The following is a 20784-nucleotide window of genomic DNA, read 5'->3' as shown; positions in this document are numbered from 1 at the left end:
ATGCAGCGCCTCAATGAAGGCGATGGAGGGCGACGCCAATACCCTGGAGGCACCGACGCCAAAGCAACAGCGTTCTTTTGAACGCTCTAAGGACAAGCTCCTTTTAACTGCGCCGAAAAGGGGACAAGTAACCTGAATGGTTATTGCCCATGAAATGAGTACTGCTCCCTAAAGCATGTCACCTTTAATTTTTCAGTTCACAAACATAAGTACGTTCTTCATTTTATAACCGTGAGTTTCATTGTACACTAGGTGACATCAAGGACATCAACAATTTATAGCCAGTGGCAGTGTGTCTTCAGGAAATGAACTTCGGTCGAAAAAAATATCATATGCTCAAAGGTTTTACCGTTGTCCAAAAACACCGCGAATATTCCAGCCGCTTGTCAGGAGGAATCGCTGTAGTCGTGCAGGGCGGTACCCCTACCCGAAATATCTAACTGAATACATCTTTCGAGGCTGTAGCAGTTACCATTCTGTCCCACAAAACCATCACCATTTGTTCACTGTATATTTCACCCTAGCCCATTGTACTACTAAACACTTAGAAAATTTAGCAGAACAATTACCGCAGTCATTTGTTTTGGTGGAAGATTTTAATGCCCATTGTACTCTTTAGGGCAGTGTCAGAACTGACCAAACAGGGCAGCCCATTGAAGATTTTATTCTGTCCAATGATATCTGCCTTCTAAACTCAGGTGCGTCGACCTGCTTTTAACCGGCTTCCCGCACTTTTAGTTGTTTAGATTTACCTTTTGGCTCACCATCTCTGAATAATTATATTAAATTGGAAGCCCTCGACACGTCATAAGGTAGCGATCACTTACCCGCAGTTATCAAACTCTTACCATCACCACCAACCTTAGGCACTAAGCCACTCCGGTGGGAATTGCAGCTCCCTGACTCATTCACTCCTTCGTGCACTCCTTCAGTTTATGAACAAAATATGGGAATCTGGGATAGTGCCTACAGATTGGAAAAACGCAGTGGTTGGGCCACTTCTAAAATCTGGTACACCCGCAACATCCCCAAGCAGCTACAGACCCATTGCACTAACAAGTTGTCTAGAGAAATCATATGAGCGCATTATAGACAAGAATCACTTTCATCCTTGAATCAAGACGTCTAAAGCCTGTTTTACGTGCAAGCGACATAGCGGCAGCTTAGCAGCAGCGCGGCGCGTAGACGCAGCGTCGTTTCACATGATTCGTTCTGGCGCGACGCATGCCACTGTGATGCACAGGGTTGCTTGCGTAAAGCGCCCATGAGCCGCGGATTTTAGCGGTCTTCAAGAGCTGCGCCTTGCTCCACATTTCCATGTTTTGGCGCGCTTGAGCTGCAGCTTTGATCGGTGTATTAATTTGGTGCTACACTTTCGTGCTTGTAAACCTTGCAAAAAATAAAAACACTGTATGTCGCACGGTGCATACGTACAACCTATTTTTTTTCAAATTTATGTCTCTTTTAGCTTTTTATAAGCAACAGCTTGAAAGTCTTGTTAAGTACACGCACACAGAATTAGCCACGTGGAAAAAAATGAATGGGTTGGTTCGTATATTTCCACGATGTGGGCTTGAAGCACGCCCCTGCCACGTGATCTTAACGTCACTGCTCAAGGCGCTCCGCCATTGGTTGCCGCTCAGAAAGCTGGTATTGGGAAGGAGGCTTGCTCAAGCGACGGCCGCCGCGCCTTTTCTGGTCCAAAATCGCTTATATACGAAACAGGCTGAATAAACACGCACCAGTACGGGTACAAAAAGGGCTGCTCCACCTATGACCATCTCGTCCGACTAAAACACGAAATACGAGATGCGTTTCTGCTCAAACAACACTGTCTCGCGGTTTTCTTTGATATAGAGAAACTTATGATACGACGTAGCTGTATGGAATTACTAGTACTAGGGGATTCGTGGCAGAATGCTAAACTGCCTATCTGACTTCATGTCAAGTAGAACATTTCAGGTACCTCTAGGCAAATACTTTCACGTAAATTTACGCAAGAGAATGGTGTTCCACAAAGTTGTATTCCCAGCACACTTTTCATAGTCAAAATTAACTGTGTTAATAAAATCATTCCATCCTCTGTTATGCGTTGAATATACGTTGACGATTAAAAGCGCCTTAAATGTATCAACCTGCGAAAGACAACTACAAATAACAATAAATAATCTCACACAATGGGCTGTGAAAAATGCTTTCGGCTTCTCGGCCCCAAAAACTGTTACAGTTCTGTTTTCCTAGAAACGAGGGCTGCGCTGCGATCCAGTTCTGAAATTGAACGATACAACATGGCTGGTTAAACAAGAATATAAATTTTTAGGTGTAACTTCATGCACAAAATTGAACTTCTTGACCCACGTTAACACAGCAATAACTAAGACAAATAGAGCACTAAACATTCTTAAAGTCTTATCACACAAGCACCGGGGATCTGACCGAACATGCCTACTACGTGCATTTTACGTAAATGGTACTGTGTACCATGTAGTTTAGTCTATGGTGCACCTAGGCAGTCTTACATTAAACGACTTGATTCAATTAATATGGCGGCCTGGGACTGGCGAGTGGTGCCTACAGAACATCGCCTCTGCAAAGTTTATACGTTGACAGCAATGAGCCTTCCAGGCAACACCGCAGAGCACTACTTATTCTTTCCTATGTACTGAGGATTCGGTCATCACCACAGCGTATATGCTACAACATCGTAACACAATGTAAGTTACGGTTGCACTACACAAATAAACCGAACATGATTCCGCCACTTGTCTTACAACACGAGGAATACTGTCAGATATATTCCTTATGAGGTCATGCAGGTTGCTGAGAGGCCACAATGACTGACCTCATGGTGCAATATTACACAGCCATGTGGCTAGACACTAACACATCTAAAGAAAAAAGACACCTCACAAGAACACATAATGCACGAGTTCCGCGCTATCCAAGACAAATATAAATGTAACACGCTTTTACACAGATAGTTCTAAAACACACGAATACGTGGGTAACCGTAACAAAAAAATTTTGAAAACAGTAATCGGATACATCGTTTTCCATCAGTCCTTACCGTTGAAGTTTATGCAATTATGAACGGCAGTACAAAAAAAAATTGTCGCCGACAAGCAGAAAAATGCGGTCATTTATAACGATTCATTGAGTGCACTCAGAGCTTTGAATTTAAACTCCGCGTGGGAACCTCTCCTTGGTGATATCTTAAACATGGCGGTTTATAACAAATACGGAAGAACCAGCCGATTCTGTCGCGTCCCAAGCAATGTTGGGATATCAGGGAATGAAGCAGCAGATAGATGCGCATCCATGGCATCGCAACAAACCATAAATCACACACTTCTATACAAAGACAGTATCCGAGCGATCCGTAAGGCCCTGACATCAAAATGGCAATAAGAATGGGACTGTAGCATAAGTAACAAGTTACATGTAACTAAACCCCTGCTTGGCGAGTGGAAATCGTTCACTCACCAGCAACAGTTCTGTGAGGTGATATGACACACACATCTTACAGACAATTTTATACTCCGAAAAGAAAACCCGCAATCTTGCGATAGGTGCCATTAACTTCTTACAGTAATGCACATTGTTATGACATGCCCACATATTGAAACACACAGACGGAAATTTTTACGGAATCTGTATAACTTGCAGATACCTTTGCACGCCACCTCAATATTTATTTATTTATTTATTTATTTATTTGTTTGTTTGTTTATTTATTTATTTTTTATTTATATGCTACTGTGCACTCATAGTCCAAACAGGGTGGTCGATACCAAATACAAAATAAATACAAAGGAAACAGCAACAAAAAAAGCAATAATGATACAGGCTCAGAAAGGTTATTTCTTAGTATGATCACTTGCTTTGATAAGGCAGTTCCATTCACTAATGGTTCTCGGGAAATAAGAAAACCTAAGTAGGTCTGTGCGAGCAAAATATGGGGTTAGGGAGTTTTCATTGTGCTGTCGGGTGGGCCTGCTAGTTCAAGGTTACAAATATGTGTTGATGGATCTAGCGCTAGCTTGTTTTCCAAGAGTTCAGAAGGAAATTCTAATCTAAATTTTTGTCTTCGTACCGCTAATAGGGGAATGCCATTTGCTTTCATTAAATCAGAAGGCGAGTCTAACGCTGCAAATGTATTAAAAACAAATCTTACGGCCTTTCTCTGAATACTTTCAAGACAATCAATGTTGCGCTTAGTATGAGGATCCCATGTAACGCGTGCATATTCCCGTCTTGGCCGCACAAGAGCAGAGCAGCTTAACATTAGTGGGAGCAGTTTTAAGTTTATGATTAAGGACACAAAGCTGCACCCAAAGCGGATGAACAAACATTATCAATGTGAAGATTCCAAGACATTGGGAGAGAATGCGATCGTGCCATTCACTGACTTGTTCAACTTTTTAGGTGAAACTGTTTTTACGTAGACTGTAACGTAATGCAGTTTTCGCTGCCTTAACATTTGATTTCTTAATATCTTGTAGCTGGCGCAGCACTTTTCCGCCATTAAATCCGAATTAACTATTTGTGTCCGAAATTGTGCATGGACATTAGGACATCGTTCGGATGTCCTATGGACGAAGTGGAATGTCTGTCCTGGGATGTCTCTGTACATGATTATCGTAAGAAATTTGGGAATTTTCTGATATTTTGTTCTTCTATATGTGCTCTATTGCAATTTTATTTTTTGGCGCGCATGGAAGAAAAGTTGATCTCACAGTAGCTACGTAGGCCAATTTATGTGTTTTGTCAAAGAAAGGCAACCATTAAAACTCATCTCACGTGAAACCTTTCACTCTCATGTTTCTAAGCACTCAGAATATTTCACTTGCATCAAGTTCATGGAGCGAAACAAACACTAACTGTGTAGTTGGTATGAGTGAGCAGATGAAATAAAAATCTTGTGCAGAGCAGGTATTTTTTTTTCAACATCGGGTAATGTATAGACAGAGCACGAGCGCTTGTGTGTGTCTGCACAGCCGTTGTTCATATTCCCACGACGCTTGTGATAAGCGCCTTCATAGCCCAATTTATAGCATGTGCTCCCTCTGCGCGCGCAGCAACTGGAGATGGTCGACAACAAGGAACGCCTCATCTCGGACTACACCGAGAAACTGAAGAAGCAGATCAACCCACGGAACCTGAAGCGCTACGTAGAGTCTTACATGAAGTACGCAATAACTTTTATGTGTGTATTGTTGCAAACCTTAACAGGAGAGACAATCAAGCTAGACTGGCTGTATTTAGAAAAGGAGGGGTCCCCGACTATGTTTCGATTTCAGCGAACTTTTTATATGACATAGCGAAATGCCTGCACGCATCAGCACATATCTTATTTTTCGTCCCGGGCCCAGGAGCTCGTGGCCACCTGACCACAAGCTTACCCGTGAACACCTTGTTCTTTAATAAAATTTACTGACTGACTTACCCAGCGCACGCCTTTGTTTCAGCATGAAAAAAAGCAATCTTTACTGAGAAAAAGCGGGAAATGCAACTTGCGCAATCGCACAATGATGTTCCGACTTTGTGACAGTCTAAAAATATGAATAAAATTTCCTATGCTTTTATACTTTTTTATACCTATCTTGCAGAAATTTGTTAATAAAAATAAAATAAATTTAATATCTTCACCAGCGCGTAACACAAGAAATAGAAAATTTACTTTAAAAGGCTAAAAACTTGTCGTTTTCTGCCAATTTTACTTTGTATCTTGTTACCGCGAGTTTCTTTGAATATATTTTGTGCGAATACTGTGCGACTTACTAACCGGGCTGCAAAGTGCCTTTAATATCTCTTACGTACCGTTATTTTTAATTCTGGCAGGAAAATATTAAAACGCTGCTAAACTCTAAAATTTGGACAGTTCTCGCGCGCGAGCTGAAAATAGTTTCGGTAAACCATCTCAGAATGACTGTCGAAGTTAATGCGGCTGGGATTGAAGCAATGTAGCCACAGCAGAAACGCTTCATGTATGAAGCGTGTAGTGCCGCAGGGCTACTGTCTCCCCTGGACGTGGTGCGCCATCTAGCGCCGCGAACGTGGCACATATCTTGATGTTCAGGGGCGGGTTCGGCCAGCACCGGATAAATCTTAAATAATCTTTTTTTGTTTGGCAGTGAAGTGCGGGACTGGCCCAGCGACCGAAATCAAAGGTTTAGAATACAAAGCATATTCCTCTTTCGCACAATACAAAGCAGTACAGCGGACCCTGAGCAAAAAGCTGCTGAAGGCAGCTTGAGGGAGCACCCAGTGCCCCAGGTACACATGAACAACAATGGGCGGGTATATGCAAGATTTACATGCAGCATTTCTCAACAGAAAATCAATATATAGCGCATTCATATACGAGAAAAAAAGAACTCAATACATAATGTCAGCCTAAACATCCTACCATACAGCAATTCATGCCTATTTACAATGTTCGAGGAATGGTTTCAAAATCTAAAAGCATGGATGACAGCTGATTTCGGGATGTACCTCCTAAACATACATTATTTTCAGCAAGTATGTTGAGATAATGAGACACATTGTATGATAAAGACTGCTTGCGATGCAAGGTGCGGTTTGGCTATGAGGTTTAGATATAAGGTGCAGTCATTGATGATTGACAGTTGGCGTAAAAGGAAAGTGGTGACAGAGCGGCAGAGACAGCGAAAAGCGCGTCCAGTATTTTAATAAGGCTAATAGCATTAAAACAATAATCTCCGACTTTGTTGAAATTTCCCCGGGATCATCTCCTGCCATAGGTTTATATGGAAAGGAACACGCTGCATTACCTCTGCGGTGTTCATCGCCCGCGGCATATCGCATCGGCTTTGATGGTGGCTTCCGTCTGTGTCACCAACTAGTCGGGAACTTCATGTGCCGCAGTGGGAACGCAGGGTTTTCTTAATGAAAAAATACAAAGCGGTGACTAGCTCAAAGTACGGCGGTTTTGTGGATATATATGACGTTCTCCTGTTGAACACGACGTCGCAGCTTCAACTCTCTGCTCCGGTGTCTGTATTTGAATGGAGATGATCTGTGACACCCCATTACTTTTATTTAGGTAAACTTATGTAGAACAGGTGGTATAATATATAATCCACAGCTGCGGCATTTCTCGAAGCCCTGCTGTTGCTTTGAGGCGATGAAAACGTTACGTTAGCGAAGCAGCCAATTTATTCTTCTTTATACTCAATTTATTCTTCTTGTGAAATCTTCTATGCATCGTGTATGCCTTAGCACGATGCAAATCAAATGAAGCATAGAAATGGAGTAGGTGGGTTTCCTTGACAAACGTTGTTGTGCCCTGCGTTTTTATGCGGCTGCTGCTGCTCGATGCTCTCGCTAAGAAGCAACTTGCAGTGGCGAATAAAAGGAAGAAATAGCTTCTATGAAGACTTATAGTGGCAAAACTCTACACCAAACATCTACGAACACCGGTTCGCTTCAGATGCATGGAATCCGTGTTTATCATTACACGACTCGATCTTACGCCAGGCGAAAAATATGTCTCAAAGTATTTTCATTTCTGTGTGTTGCTCTAACTTTAACACCAAGGGACACCCACTCGAAGCTTATTTCCAAGTTGAAGAGCGCCGACGTGAGCTAGGATCTCGCGGATATGTATGTCTTGACTCAGCACGTGATCGCGCTCGTTACAGTAAATATCAAAGGACATCATAGAAGCAAACCTTCGATTTTGGAAGTTCTCCAGTCGGAACATATCAAGCAGTTGCTTAAACCACATTTCTCATCTTTTCTCAGTTAAGTGTTTTCGTGCTAAAACAAAGGCGTGCGATGAAAAAGCAAGCTCGGTTTCGACGTGTCGAGGGATTTTGTTATGTCACATAAAAAACATTTTGCAATAAAAGAAATAGTTGGGCCCTCCTTCTGACTGCTGTTGTCTGAACGCATCTCTCTGTTCGCGTATTCAGTGTCTCTGACAGGCATGCATCTAATGCTGGCCGATTGTCTCTTACACCTAGTGCATTCTAGAGCCAACATGCATGCATTTATTTCCTCGAAGACAAGTACAATGTCTTCGCTGAAAATGTGACAATATAGAGGATTGCGTGCCATTCCTCGTTTTGTTGTTGCCTGTGGCTCTTTCTGAAGCCTCTCGGCATTTGCGGAACCGATTCTCAGCCGTGACAGAGGCGGTGTGTGTGGTGACTAGAAAAAAAAAAGACTGATTCCCGGTAGTTCATACTGGAACTGCCTAACACTGCGCATCTAACAGTTCAGGTGCCAGTGCTCGAGCACAAAAAAAAAATCAACCCCGGCCTCATAAATTACACTAAAGCTATTATACCGAAACACACCAGAAGGCTACGGGGATGCCGTATCGGATGAGTCAAGGTAAGATACAGAAGTGGAGCTTAGCGAGCAGCCATAAATGTGGCAACAAAGCGAGAAGGCACACCTGTAAAACGTAAACAATTTCTTTTCTTTTCTCTTTCAGTCGCAAAGACATCAGCGGTCTGATTGAAGCAAACCTCAAGTAAGTTTCTCTTACATCCCCATAAGTGAAGTGCAATATCGGAAGCTGAAAAAATAGTGCTTTGGTCCTGTATCGCGCAGAAAACGTTTCCTTTGAAAGCATTTCAGCAGACGCACGATTTAAAGAGGAGGGACAGGCTGATTCAGTTATTTCATATGTGCATTTAATTTCTGCTTCAGCTTAAGCCCTTATGGACTTGTGCTGAATAATATCAGGCTTTAATTACGTAACCTCGACGTAAATAGATGCTCCGAGCGATCAGATGTGCCTCGGTGGCCTTTCTGCTGGGGCTTCAATGGAAGTGTTCTGCCTGCGCTTCATTTTCGCCTTTATTCAAAAGGTTCGTGCTGGTTAGCATTTCAGATATTGCGCATCTATCGTCATTTAGCGAGTGCCCAGATGTGGCCTCAAAAAGGTTAGCCCGCGCCGCCATGTCCGTCTTCTTTCGCGCATCCCGTTTCACATATTTTGCGATACCGGCCGCAGCGCCAGCAGAAACTGCGCGGCACGAGAACTGTAGCAGAGTCTGACGAATGGCAAGGTGTGACTTTCCCGTGCTCGCTGCTGGGAGAATTGCTTCGAGAGACGCCGTGAGAACAATGCTTTCGCAATGGCCTCGCGACGGCGCTCATTGGAGCTCCACACAATGTGGATCGGGCTTCGAGTGAAACTAAAGAGAAACATGGCGAGTTGCGTTAGGTTAGGTAAAAATAAAATCACCGCCAAAGCACTCCGTACAGGTGGTTAACCAACGAAGCTGAAACGTGCGGCCCCGGTGTGTATCACTGGATCCCTGCCGATGGTTCATTAAACAACGGCTTGGTAGGCTGCCGGATCCTCGGTATACGCAGTTGCGGCTTGCGCTCGGCTGCACAAGCCTGTTCTTGTGACCTGGCTGCAGCATCGGCGCGGCGTAGACGAGCTCGTTCCCGGTTCTGCTCGTGGCGTTGCTGATCGCAAGCTTCCTGCTCCTAGAGAGTGTGTATGATGCGTGGTTACCCGTTTTGGAGCTGGAGAAACTGCTGCGCGCGCACTCGGCTGCAACAGAGAGCAACTACGTCTCTACTGGCGCAGCTAATCCGACACCACCTAGATAGTACAAAGCCTTTTCACTCCGATCCATGACGTCATGTTACCTTGCCTGACTGCCAAAGAATCTAATTTGGATGCTCCCGAGTAGGCAACAGTGATTTTAACGTCACCGCTTTTATCGCGCCAGCCTTGTCAATGGAAATTTCGGGCCAGGTAGAGTGACGTCATGGATCGGAGTAAACAGGCCTTGTGCTATCCAGGTGGTGTTGGCTAATCGCGCCTCTCTCTTTCTCTCTTTCTTTTTCGCGCATGCGCATAGAGTTTTCGGCGTACAGGCGACCAACAGACGGATGGACGGCTAGACGAATCGGCTAGCTATATACAGCTTCGCTGTAAAAGACTGAACTTGGGGAGTCAACGACTTTTAGCGAGCCGCAACGGCCAAAGTGCGAAAAAAGAAATGCTCAAAATAGTTTCCAGTCCGTGACGTCTCACTGACGTGCCAGTCCTGGGCTGCTGGGGCGAAATTCTAATGTGAAACTTTGACTGTGATTTATTCTAATGAACCAATCAAAGCGAAATCGATGGAAGTAAAGCTCTTCAATAATACTTTCTCTATCTAAGGTAATTCAGTGTTTCTCATTGGCTCCCCTCCCACCCCGCAATATAATTCATAGGTTGCGTCACGCAAGCTCTTAGAGCTGAATGCTTATACTAGCTATCATATAGATTAAGCGATAGTGCTGCGATGCAGACAAAATGTCCTGGCGGGTGCCCGCTCCTTTTCGCCGTGTTCAATGCGGAGCATACAGTCCTCTCACACCACTTCCTCACGAGGAACGGCGGAGTCACATTCTGTTCTTTCGAGTAGGTGCAAAGCAAAGGCCAGGTATAAAAAAACAGGCCGGAAACGTCCATCACATATACCAGGACATCTGAACAATGTTTAGAGCGCAGTGAATGTCACAAAATATTTTCAGGGTGCTCGAAAATCCTAATTGCTGCGCGACAAGCGTCCGAACTCGAAGTGTGCGCGCCATCTTTAGGATAAATTGGCTGGCAATAGAGGAAACAAAAAAGGCAACGAGAAACAAGGAATATTATCAACGAGCACTTCCGGTTTGCTACCCTGCACTCGGGGGAGAAAGAAAGCAAGAAAGACTGGTCAAAGCGACTTCAGGTACTGTGGCAGCGCCCTCGGTGCGTTCTGCGCCAGTGACGCCATGATGCAAGGACTTCTGTAATCTATCTTTAGCAAAGATAGATTACAGATTAGGCAAAGGGCGGCACTGGATTTCACAACGGGAAAGAAAGCACAGGACATATTCTGTAGTCTCCGTTTCTACAAGAGGAGCACATAGGTGTGTCACAAATTCTAATGTGGAATCAGTGCGCTACTGGGAATACCGCCCCGATCCAAAGGTAAAATTACAATGTTGCATCGCAGCATGAAATTCGTTGCAAAGTTAAAATAAATTGTAGAACTGGTTTGACGTGCCAAATCCACGATCTGATTAGGCGGCATAGTGGGGGCTCCGGATAATTTTCACCACCTGGGCGTTTTTTAACGTGCACCCACTGTACACGGACACGAGCGTGTTTGCATTCCGGCCCCATTAGAGTGCGGAATTTTTTTGACAATCTGAGGAGGGCTCAACAGCTCAGAGAACACCACGCGCGCTCTTCGAGGTCAGACGTGCCTAACCACTGCTCCACGGCACGTACTTCGGCCCGAACCGCAGCCCCCAGCCAGGGGCCCCCGAGGCACCGCGAGCGGTTGGCCTCGAGACCCCGGCGGCTCCGGCTCCCCAGCTCCGGAGAGACACTCAGTCGCCGAGCCTCACTCCGCCGGCGACGCCAGTCGTTAACATGGAAGTGACGGTCGAAGGCCACACCGTAACCGCACAAGAGCTTCAATCAGACAATTGGACACCAGTTCTGTATAAAGCCTATGCCTCCCGACCAGCCAGTTCGCCGAAACCACCTCAACGCTCCGACAACGCTACCTCCGAGGAAGCAAACCCGAACGCCAGGAACGCGGCGCGCGACGCAGCAGCCGCAACCAACAGCGGCAAGGCGCCGGCCTGCCTACCCCCCGCGACCAAGGAGGCTCGCCTCGCATTGCAACGCAGCAAGCAACTGCCGCCGATCCCAGCCAACGCTATAGAAGTGGTCGTTCGCCCGCGAGGTGAAGTGCGACTCTTAGACATCCCAACACCTCGAGTCAGGAAGGCAGTGCAGACCCAGTTCCATATCACTCTACCGGACGACTTCTGCCTACGCATCCACCCGACCAACAATACTTTCACCATAGCAACAACACATTTCTTAACAGCTGAGACTCTGAAGACGCTGACCTCTCTCACGATTGGAGAGCGAACCTACCCGTGCGCAGCTTACGCGGCACGCCCACCGGGGGCTACCAGAGGAGTCATCACAAACGCCTATGACGACGACACCCCAGCGCAACTCTCCCAAGACCTGGTCAAAAGAAATTCAGAGCACACCATATTAGCAGCCCAAAGCATGGGAAAGACGCACACCATTGTAATCACCTTCAGCGCAAGCGCAGTCCCGAACACCATCAAATACATGGCAGCCATCCACCGCTGCACCCAATACCGCGGCAGTCCGGATGCCTGTACAAATTGCAGACAATCGGGTCACCGTCAGGACGTATGCCCAAGCCCCAAGACCAATCTTTGCCCCCGCTGTGGAGCACAATATCCGCAACAAGAACCCCCTTGCACGCCTAAGTGCATTCTGTGCGAGGGCCCTCACCTTACCCCCACGGGATCGTGCGAGGCACGCAACCTTCACCAGACACGGAAACAGCCGAGCCACCCACAAACGCAGCATCAAGAATTGGTCACATCCTGGGACAATATTCCCCAGTTGTCGCCTAACCAGTAAAAGCTAGCCTGGACAGCGCCGTTGAAGCACGCCTGGGACACTCCCCTCTCTTTTCACAAGCACATGCTATCCATGACGGCGACTCCCAATCTACAACACGCCCTTGCGACATCCCAGGAGGAGTCAGCGGCGGCCAAAGCAGAAGCTACAGCAGCCCGGAAAGAAGCCGCCGCCTTTCATCAGCATATCGCGAAACTGGAAACCCAGATAAGTGCTCTTGCCTCTGGATTTCCCATTCCACCTGCCCTCACTCCTGCCGCATCCCAGCCTCCCACCCCCAACCCACCCACTACCCATACCTCGCCCAGTCACTCCAACCCTAATTCCTCTCCTGATTTGCTAGCAATGGAGGCTGACACGAAACCCTCTACAAATTCAACCCTACGCACAGCACCCACTCCCTCCACCGCTACCTCACGAGACGACATTCCAACCCTGATTGAGTCCTTCGCTGCTCGCTTTGAAGCAAAATTGCTGGACGCTATTACTCACATCAACCAGGAATGTGCAACCCTCAAAAACGCGGTAATCCACATAACACAAGACAATACTATTTTTAACCAACGATTAGACGTGCTAACCCAAGGATTCTCTGACCGTTGTAGCGATCTTGAGTCCCGGCTCAATTCTCACTCAAGCTCCCTCCCGAAGCGGGACTCCACCCCAAATAGACGTAAGAAGGCTAAAGCAACGGAAGGAAAGGGCAACCCTATGCCAGTCATAGCTCATGACTCCCCCCCCCCCCTATTTATTCGTTCCCCTCCTATTGACTCTCATGATGGTAGCTCCAAACCGTAATCTTGCCCTTTGGCAGTGGAAGGGCCGGGGCTTTCGCCAGAAGCGTCATGTGGTCCACCAACTGCTATCCTGCGCAACGGGGCCCGACATCCTTGTCCTGCATGAACACTCAAACCCACTTACCCTCCCTGGCTATACTCCCATTCGGCCCACATCCCCCCTACCCTCCCTGGTAGCGTCTCTAGTTAGTCGCTCAAACACCGCCATCTCCCATACCCTAGCGATTCAAGACATTGATCACCTTCTAATTGAGCTTGTGCCGCAACGCGCTCGAGCGAACAGTCTCTTCATCCTAAATGTATATAGCCACCCAAAGTGCCTACAAAGCAACTTCGAGCGCCTCTTTACACTTGCGAAGCGCATAGCAAACAAGTGCCCCTTACTCACTGTAAGAGACTTTAATACCCCGTATACGGCCTGGGGTTACCCACTTGACACACCGAAAGGCCGTCGGCTGTGGTTACCAGCGCAACAAGCCGGTCTCTCCCTACTCACCGACCCTACCTCTCCTACACGCACGGGAACCAGCGTCTGTAGAGACACTACGCCAGACGTTACGTTCGCACATCGCCTCCCTCATGCCACATGATGCAACACAAGAGAATTTGAGTAGTGACCATTGCATCATCGAAATTATCTTAAACATTCAACTACCCCGCAGACCTCCCAGCGGCTCCACTTTCACGAAGTGGGATTCTTTCCGATCATGTAGAGCAGCCCGCACCTCCGCGGGCTGCTCAAGGACTTCACCGAATCAAGGACCTCACCGAATGATCCAAACAACTACAAAGTGATGTCCGATTCGTAACTCGTCTCCTATAGGAGGACTGCCCCAGCGACACAGTTTACTCCCGCCTCCTACATTTATAGGAAGCTAAAGCAGGTCTTGAACGACGCTGGCAAAGGCGGCGTTGGAACCGGACACTTAAACGCCGCCTCGCCCGTCTCAACAAAGAGATAGAGACGCACGCAACGACTCTTTCACGACAAAACTGGGAGTCACTTTTCAACAAGCTAGATGGCAATATGAGCTTACCTCAGACCTGGAACCTCTTTAGACAACTAATAGACTCCTCACAGTCTAAGACTACACAAAGACACAACCTCACAAACTCATACATACTTCCGATACACCTCCAGTGGAACTCCTTCAAGAACTTTGAAATCTGAACTTCCCCACACACCCTCCTTTAACACACGACTATGCAGGCCCCCCTAACGACTTCCTCGACCAACCCATTACAGAAGCAGAAGTTCAGGCTGAACTCCAGAGACTTAACACGTCCTCAACCCCCGGTCCAGACGGGGTACATAACAAGGCACTCCGGAATCTCGACGCCGAATCCATTACGGCCCTTACCGACTACTTTAACGGGTGCTGGCAACAGAGCACCCTCACACCGCAATGGAAAGAGGCCAAAGTCGTTTTCATACCTAAACCCGAGAAACCTCTGCTCACCTCTAACCTCAGACCCATCTCTCTGACATCTTCCGTGGGCAAACTGGTGGAACACGTACTCCAGACCAGGCTGTGCCGTTACCTAGAAAGCAATGATCTGATGCCCACCTGCATGTTTGGATTTCGTCCTGGACTTTCCACATATGACGTCTTCCTACAGCTAAAACATCACATTCTAGATTCCCAAACCAAGGACACCAAAGCTACCCTAGGTGTGGACCTTACTAAGGCATTTGAGAATGTTACACACTGAGCTATCCTACAAAACCTTACAAACGTGGGAGTCGGCGCCAGGATGTACAACTACATCCGAGACTTCCTCAGCATCCGCACAGCCACACTTACTTTCGTCGACCACCGCCTGCCAGGTATCACACTCGAGGTACACCCCAGGGAGCCGTCCTTTCCTCTATATTATTCAATATAGCACCTACCCCAACAACTAGCTCGAATTCCCGACATCCATTTCAGCCTCTATGCTGACGACATCACTGTCTGGACAAACCGAGGCAGTGACGCCGATATAGAACAACACCTACAATTGGCACTAATCACCATCGACACGTATGTACGAGAGCGTGGCCTGATCTGCTCCCCCTAAAAATCGGAGCTCTTTCTCTACCGCCATATGACTAATAAAAAATCGGGCCCCTCGGTTAAACCCCTTTCTTCTCGTTTATTAGCTTTTTTGGTATTTTGGGTTTCCAAGTCCTGCAGAGTACGTTTGTAGTTTACATTCAAGTTTCTCGTAAATCCGTCGCGCGAAATAATAAGTATTTTTATAGGCATAATTTATGTTCGGATTTTACGACGCCCGCATTTTACGACGCTGTTTCGCGGTCCCGAGAAAGTCGTATAATCGGGGTTCCACTGTATTCGGTTGAAATGTATTGCTGAATTACGTATAACAGACAGTCACTGGCACTACAATGCAAGTCGAAACATCGTGGATATATGAGATGGTTCCGAGGCACATGGCTGTAGGCAGCTCGAGTAGCGATTGTGTATAGTATGTATGAAAGTTATCCGTATTGCTTTACTCTGCATAGTATATCTGTGTGAAAGTGTTGTATATTGCTGTGTCGTAGAAATACAGCGCCCGTTATTTTATTGGATGGATGGATGGATGTTATGAGCGTCCGCTTTGGAACGGGGTGGCGGGTTGCGCCACCAAGCTCCTGCTATTATACTGCCTAATTTCCTACCTAGGTTAAAAAAAAAAAAAAAAAACACGATGAACTCCCACAACCAAATTTCCTGACCAACTATTGGGAACTTTGCTTTTGTACGTCTCCGTTTTTTGTAGTTTCCCTACTTTTCTACCAATCTCCAATCGCCTCTTAGTAATCTCTACTGCGGACATGTTTACTTTTCCCCTGCTCTCGCTGAACCCAAGGGCTTCAAGGAGGCCAGTGGTACCTAAATCGACCACTGGGCAGATGTCTTCGCATTCTAATAAAACATGCTCCATCGTTTCGCTAGCTTTACCGCAGCAAGCGCATGCTTATTTTTCCTTCTTATATCTCGCTTTATCATTGCTAAAGCTTCATCAGCCTTCAGCGCCATCTACCGGGCCGCACAGTAGCTATACGGTTTTGTAGCTTGAAGCCTCTCCAGGTGGCGCGAAGCACAATGTTTACATGAGCGACTTTGTGCGTGTGTGTGGAGACGGATTGATGTATGGATATCCCTATGTTTACGTAAGTTCAACGCCGCGATGTTCTAGCAATGCCTTTTCCAATGCCATTCCTTTTCGCGCTTCAACAGTGGTTGGAGCGACGCTCCGCCCGCCTTATCAACATGCTCAGCCGGCCGTGAACGGTGGGTGATACGAGTGGCAGTAGAGCGGAAAGTATCGCCACAAAATCGTGTCGTACCTCGTTCCTTGTATGCGCCGAAGTAAACGAGAGTGTTTCTCTTTATTTTGCAAATATAAGTAACGTACACTATGCCTATGACACGTACATTGTTTTCCAACTGCGAAATAGCACAGTTCGTAGGCCTAGTCGCATCCATCGCTTCGCTTTGCTTGCCTGGATTCGGCCATGTTGGTTTTGAAGAGGGAGAAACCGATGCTCCCATGCATGACGGAGGAAAGTTGCTCCACTTAAAGACTAACATAGGGGATATCGCCGTTTCTTCCTTAATGGAGCATGCGTAACTACTGTTTTTCTTAGAGTGTAAAAAAATTAAATTATGGGGTTTTACGTGCCAAAACCACTTTCTGATTATGAGGCACGCCGTAGTGGAGGACTCCGGAAATTTTTACCACCTGTGTTTCTTTAACGTGCACCTAAATCTAAGTACCCGGGTATTTTCGCTTTCCCCCCCATCGAAATGCGGCCGCCGTGGCCTCTTAGAGTGTACGTCTAACTTCGTGTGTTCCTGAAGGATACCAAATTTTTTTGCGGGCAGGAGAGTCTACACTCCCCCACCCCCACGATAAACTAAACAGACCTCAAACTATCATACTGCGCATGCTTCAGATAGGATCGTATCGAAACTTGACTTTATTTCACTCCATCAATCCAAACGCCTCTAGTTCGGACTGCCCGAGCGGTGGACGTGCACATGCTCTGGGAATGCCCTTCGTTACAGAGAGGCCTGCATAGCTGTACCGCAGAAGAGTGGAGCTCTGCGCCGTGGAGCTCCGAGCTTTCGCGTCAAGTATGGGCTGTCCAGAGAGCCCACGATGCGGCAGTGAGGCTTGGCCTTCCCGTCCCAAAGTGGGAGCCGCCCGCGGCTCCATCAGCTCCCTGAAAAGGGGGCATCGGAGCCTCACAGGACCATCAATAAAATTCCTTGTTTGTCTGGCTGACGGGCAGGAGATTCGTGAAGCGACGTAATTTAGTTGTGATGTCATTCTAGGATTAGCTAGAAAAGTGTTTCAGGGCCCATTTAAAGGGGCACTGAATCACGTTTTATCGAAGAGAAGAAATGTATTTCAAGTTTGGCTATGTCAGAAATATTTTACGCCAAAAAAGTACTTGAACGCGTTCAGCAGAAGCGGAGTTATTGGCATTCAAACACCCCCCTTCGCGGTGCTTCCACTCCTTCAATGCTTTGCACTGCGAAGGCTACGGCGGAGCCGGGCATGTCCACAACGCTCCGCCGTGACGCGCAGTTCAAATTTTATTGTGGATGTTCCAGTAGATGGCACTATTTACCATTTGGCGCCTACGACGCGCCGCACGTAGCCAAACGTGGCACACGCAGTTGAATGAATTCTGGGGTTTTACGTGCCAAAACGACGACTTCATTATGAGGCACGCCGTAGTGGGGGGCTCCGGATTAATTTTGAACACCTCGGGATCTTTAACGGGCCCTCAATGCACAGGACACGGGTGTTTTTGCATTTCGCCCACATCGAAATGCGGTCGCCGCGGCCGGGATTCAAACCCGTGACCTCGTGCTTGGCGGCGCAACACTAAAGCCGCTAAGCCACCACGGTGGGTGTCACATGAGGTCCTCAGCGAGCCGCAGTGTGCCCAGTCGGTAGACTCGTCGCGGCACCCCGAGGCAGCCGTGGTATCTACCCTACGTAGCAGGCCGCAAGCTACATTAGAGTGACTTAGAATACCAGTATTCTAGGGCACTCTAGCTACATGCAACAGCAGCGTTTGCTTTGGGCATGACATGGCTAGTTTGCACGCCCGTATGCTCCTTGTCTGTCTGTGCTACGTGGTGCGGACCAGCTTTGTCCTACACCAACCAGCTTTACCGACGGACAGTAGCCGCATCCAACTTGCGCATATCGATAGCTCGATCATTACGAGGCCAAGTCTGCCAAGACGTCTAACCAGGAGTGAGCGTGTGCTGGCAAGCGTGAGTGTGGGCTGACCTCATCTTTCTAGTGGTTCGAGGCTGGCTGAGTGTTAAAAAGCAGTCGACGGATAGGACACCAACAAACAAGGTGGCCAAAGTTCAATTCCTACGCTGGCGGCCATGGCCCAGCGTGAGCAGACGATAGTCAGCTTCTTCCGGAAGTACGTAATTATTATTTATTATCAAAATTCGAAAGCCTATTTTCGCTTACTTCAGCCTGTTTATTAAACTGCGTCAGTAAGTGTACACAGTAACAGCAGGAAGAAGCGCACTGATCCGCACCCACTTCTTGGTTGTTGTCAGCTATTGGCCAATAGCCAGCCACGTATATTATGAAATAAAGCGTCCTTAAAAGACTGAAGGGCAGGCTTCCATTGAAAAGACTGCGTTTGAGATAAAAGTGACTCCGCGCTCGCGAGATCCACGCGCCGCGCACGACTGAAAAACTTGGCTGAGATGTTCGCAGTAGCGTATGCCATCTTCGGTCTGTTTTTTTTTTTTTCACCAAGCCCGAGGGGTCGTTCAGGGCCCCTGTAAGATGGTATAGCTATTACGTGTGCCGTTTGTTTGTTGATGCTATGTTGTGCCGCACTTTGAGCACATAAACGTATACATTCGGTTCGGAAAAAGTAGAACGGGCAACATTATGTACTTGTGAGCTTTTGTTTACGTTGCTGGTCTTCGAGACGACGCATAGCCACAGCAATCCGCGGAGTTGTTCCGGCCGTTCTCTACTAATTGGTATGACGCGCGATGATGTACGTTTTGTTTACTCACAGGGAGATAGTGTTGTGAAGAAATGTGCAAGCGCATGGTACATGCTACGAGTTTCAGCGAATTATATCCTTGTTTATCTTGTTTATACAACGAGCTTACCAACCTATTTATTTTAATAACCTCACCATTACTTGGTTCGCGTTACTCTAAACCTTGCCTAAGGGTTTGTCCCCATTCAATGAAGCTTGCCAGTATAGCCTCTGCGCCGATTGTGCAGGAGCATGGACGTACTGCTGGTGACGGGCAGCAAGGCTGCTCACGCACAAGCCGTGCAGAATATGTACGCTCGCATGGACAAACAGAAGACGTCGCTGCTCAAGGTGGACGCCGTCGGGGACGTCCTGCAGGAGTCTGTAAGTTCGTCTGTTGCGATCATCTTGCCTGCTCTTCCAATCGAGGCATACTTTGCGTTTCAAGCAAAAATAATTATTCGACATCTGGCCCAATTCATTGGATCTGTGCGTATTACATATCACATTACTTAATAGGCTAGGTGGAACCGTCAATGCCGTTTGTGTTCCTTGCTCAACTATAGTGCGTGCGTGGAAATGTGTGACCACATTACGGACTGTCGTCAGTGCACAGCAGGACCAGTGCCATGCCGCAGCAATGTTATCTAAAGGATTCAGAAAGAAGTCAATAGAAATGTAAGCATAGCAGATTGTAGCACGGTGCTTCTTCAGACAAATGGACTCTATGCGTGAGGTATAATAACGCAGAGTGAGAGAGCTGCTGGGCGCATATTTCAGCGCGATAATTTATTATCACCGGTTGTGCCATTCGCGCACTCATGTAGAAACCGGTCGAAAACCAACAGACAAAATTAACAACCATACGTTTCGTCAAAGCCTAAACTTGACTACCCTACTTGCTCGTGATCTTATCTAAATACAGTAAACACATTTATGCTGGTACCAACTTGTCCTGAATTATGATGTTGGTCAGTATTGGTGTTTCTTTACCGAAGCGCAACCATATGAAGCCATCAGATAATGAAGCAAAGGAAAGCATAGCGTAAGGTATGTGTAGTTTTAATTCAAGTTTAGAAATGATAAATGATAAGCTAAATGGAAATGGACGAAAGTGGACAAAGGTTTTGGGTTTGTCTCCCTCCGGCAGTAACTTGTTAGCAGGGGTAAGCAACATCGCTGCGTTGTTGACAGTGGTTCAGCATGGTAGGAGGGTGAATCAAAAAGTCTTTGCCCCTATCTTTTATTAGCCAAAATGAGGTACATATAAGTAATTACATATATACATACTACTCTACTTACCTTACACTATATTTCCACATTTCCACATAGTCCCCACACTGGTTCAGACATTTGTCCCATCGTAGCAATAGATTTGAGATGCCCCTGCGGTAGAAGTCGGTAGAACCACTCACTGTCATGCAAATCTTCATGGCTTTTTGCGAACTCACAACACCACCACCTCACACTTCTCAAAACGAGGCAACTTTCACCATGTGTAGGCTGCA

At 46.9% G+C, this 20784-nt stretch overlaps 1 protein-coding gene across 6 annotated transcripts in view; it reads left to right on the top strand.

Moving 5' to 3' along the window:
* The window catches only part of LOC126545894 (uncharacterized protein ZK1073.1), a 362662-nt gene that overhangs the window by 331010 nt on the left and 10868 nt on the right, over positions 1–20784 (top strand). For 5 of the 6 annotated variants that reach the window (XM_050193938.3, XM_050193937.3, XM_050193935.3 and 2 more), the window contains 3 exons: positions 5077–5188; positions 8465–8503; positions 19525–19660. In XM_050193938.3, coding sequence (XP_050049895.2) covers positions 5077–5188; positions 8465–8503; positions 19525–19660 — 287 coding nt within the window. The remainder of the gene's footprint in view (positions 1–5076; positions 5189–8464; positions 8504–19524; positions 19661–20784) is intronic. The other variant, XM_050193934.3, reaches the window with a different exon arrangement.

The sequence above is a fragment of the Dermacentor andersoni genome, chromosome 1 (assembly GCF_023375885.2).
Source record: "Dermacentor andersoni chromosome 1, qqDerAnde1_hic_scaffold, whole genome shotgun sequence".
Classification (NCBI taxonomy): Eukaryota; Metazoa; Arthropoda; class Arachnida; order Ixodida; family Ixodidae; genus Dermacentor; species Dermacentor andersoni.
This window is presented reverse-complemented; position numbering and strand designations above follow the sequence as displayed.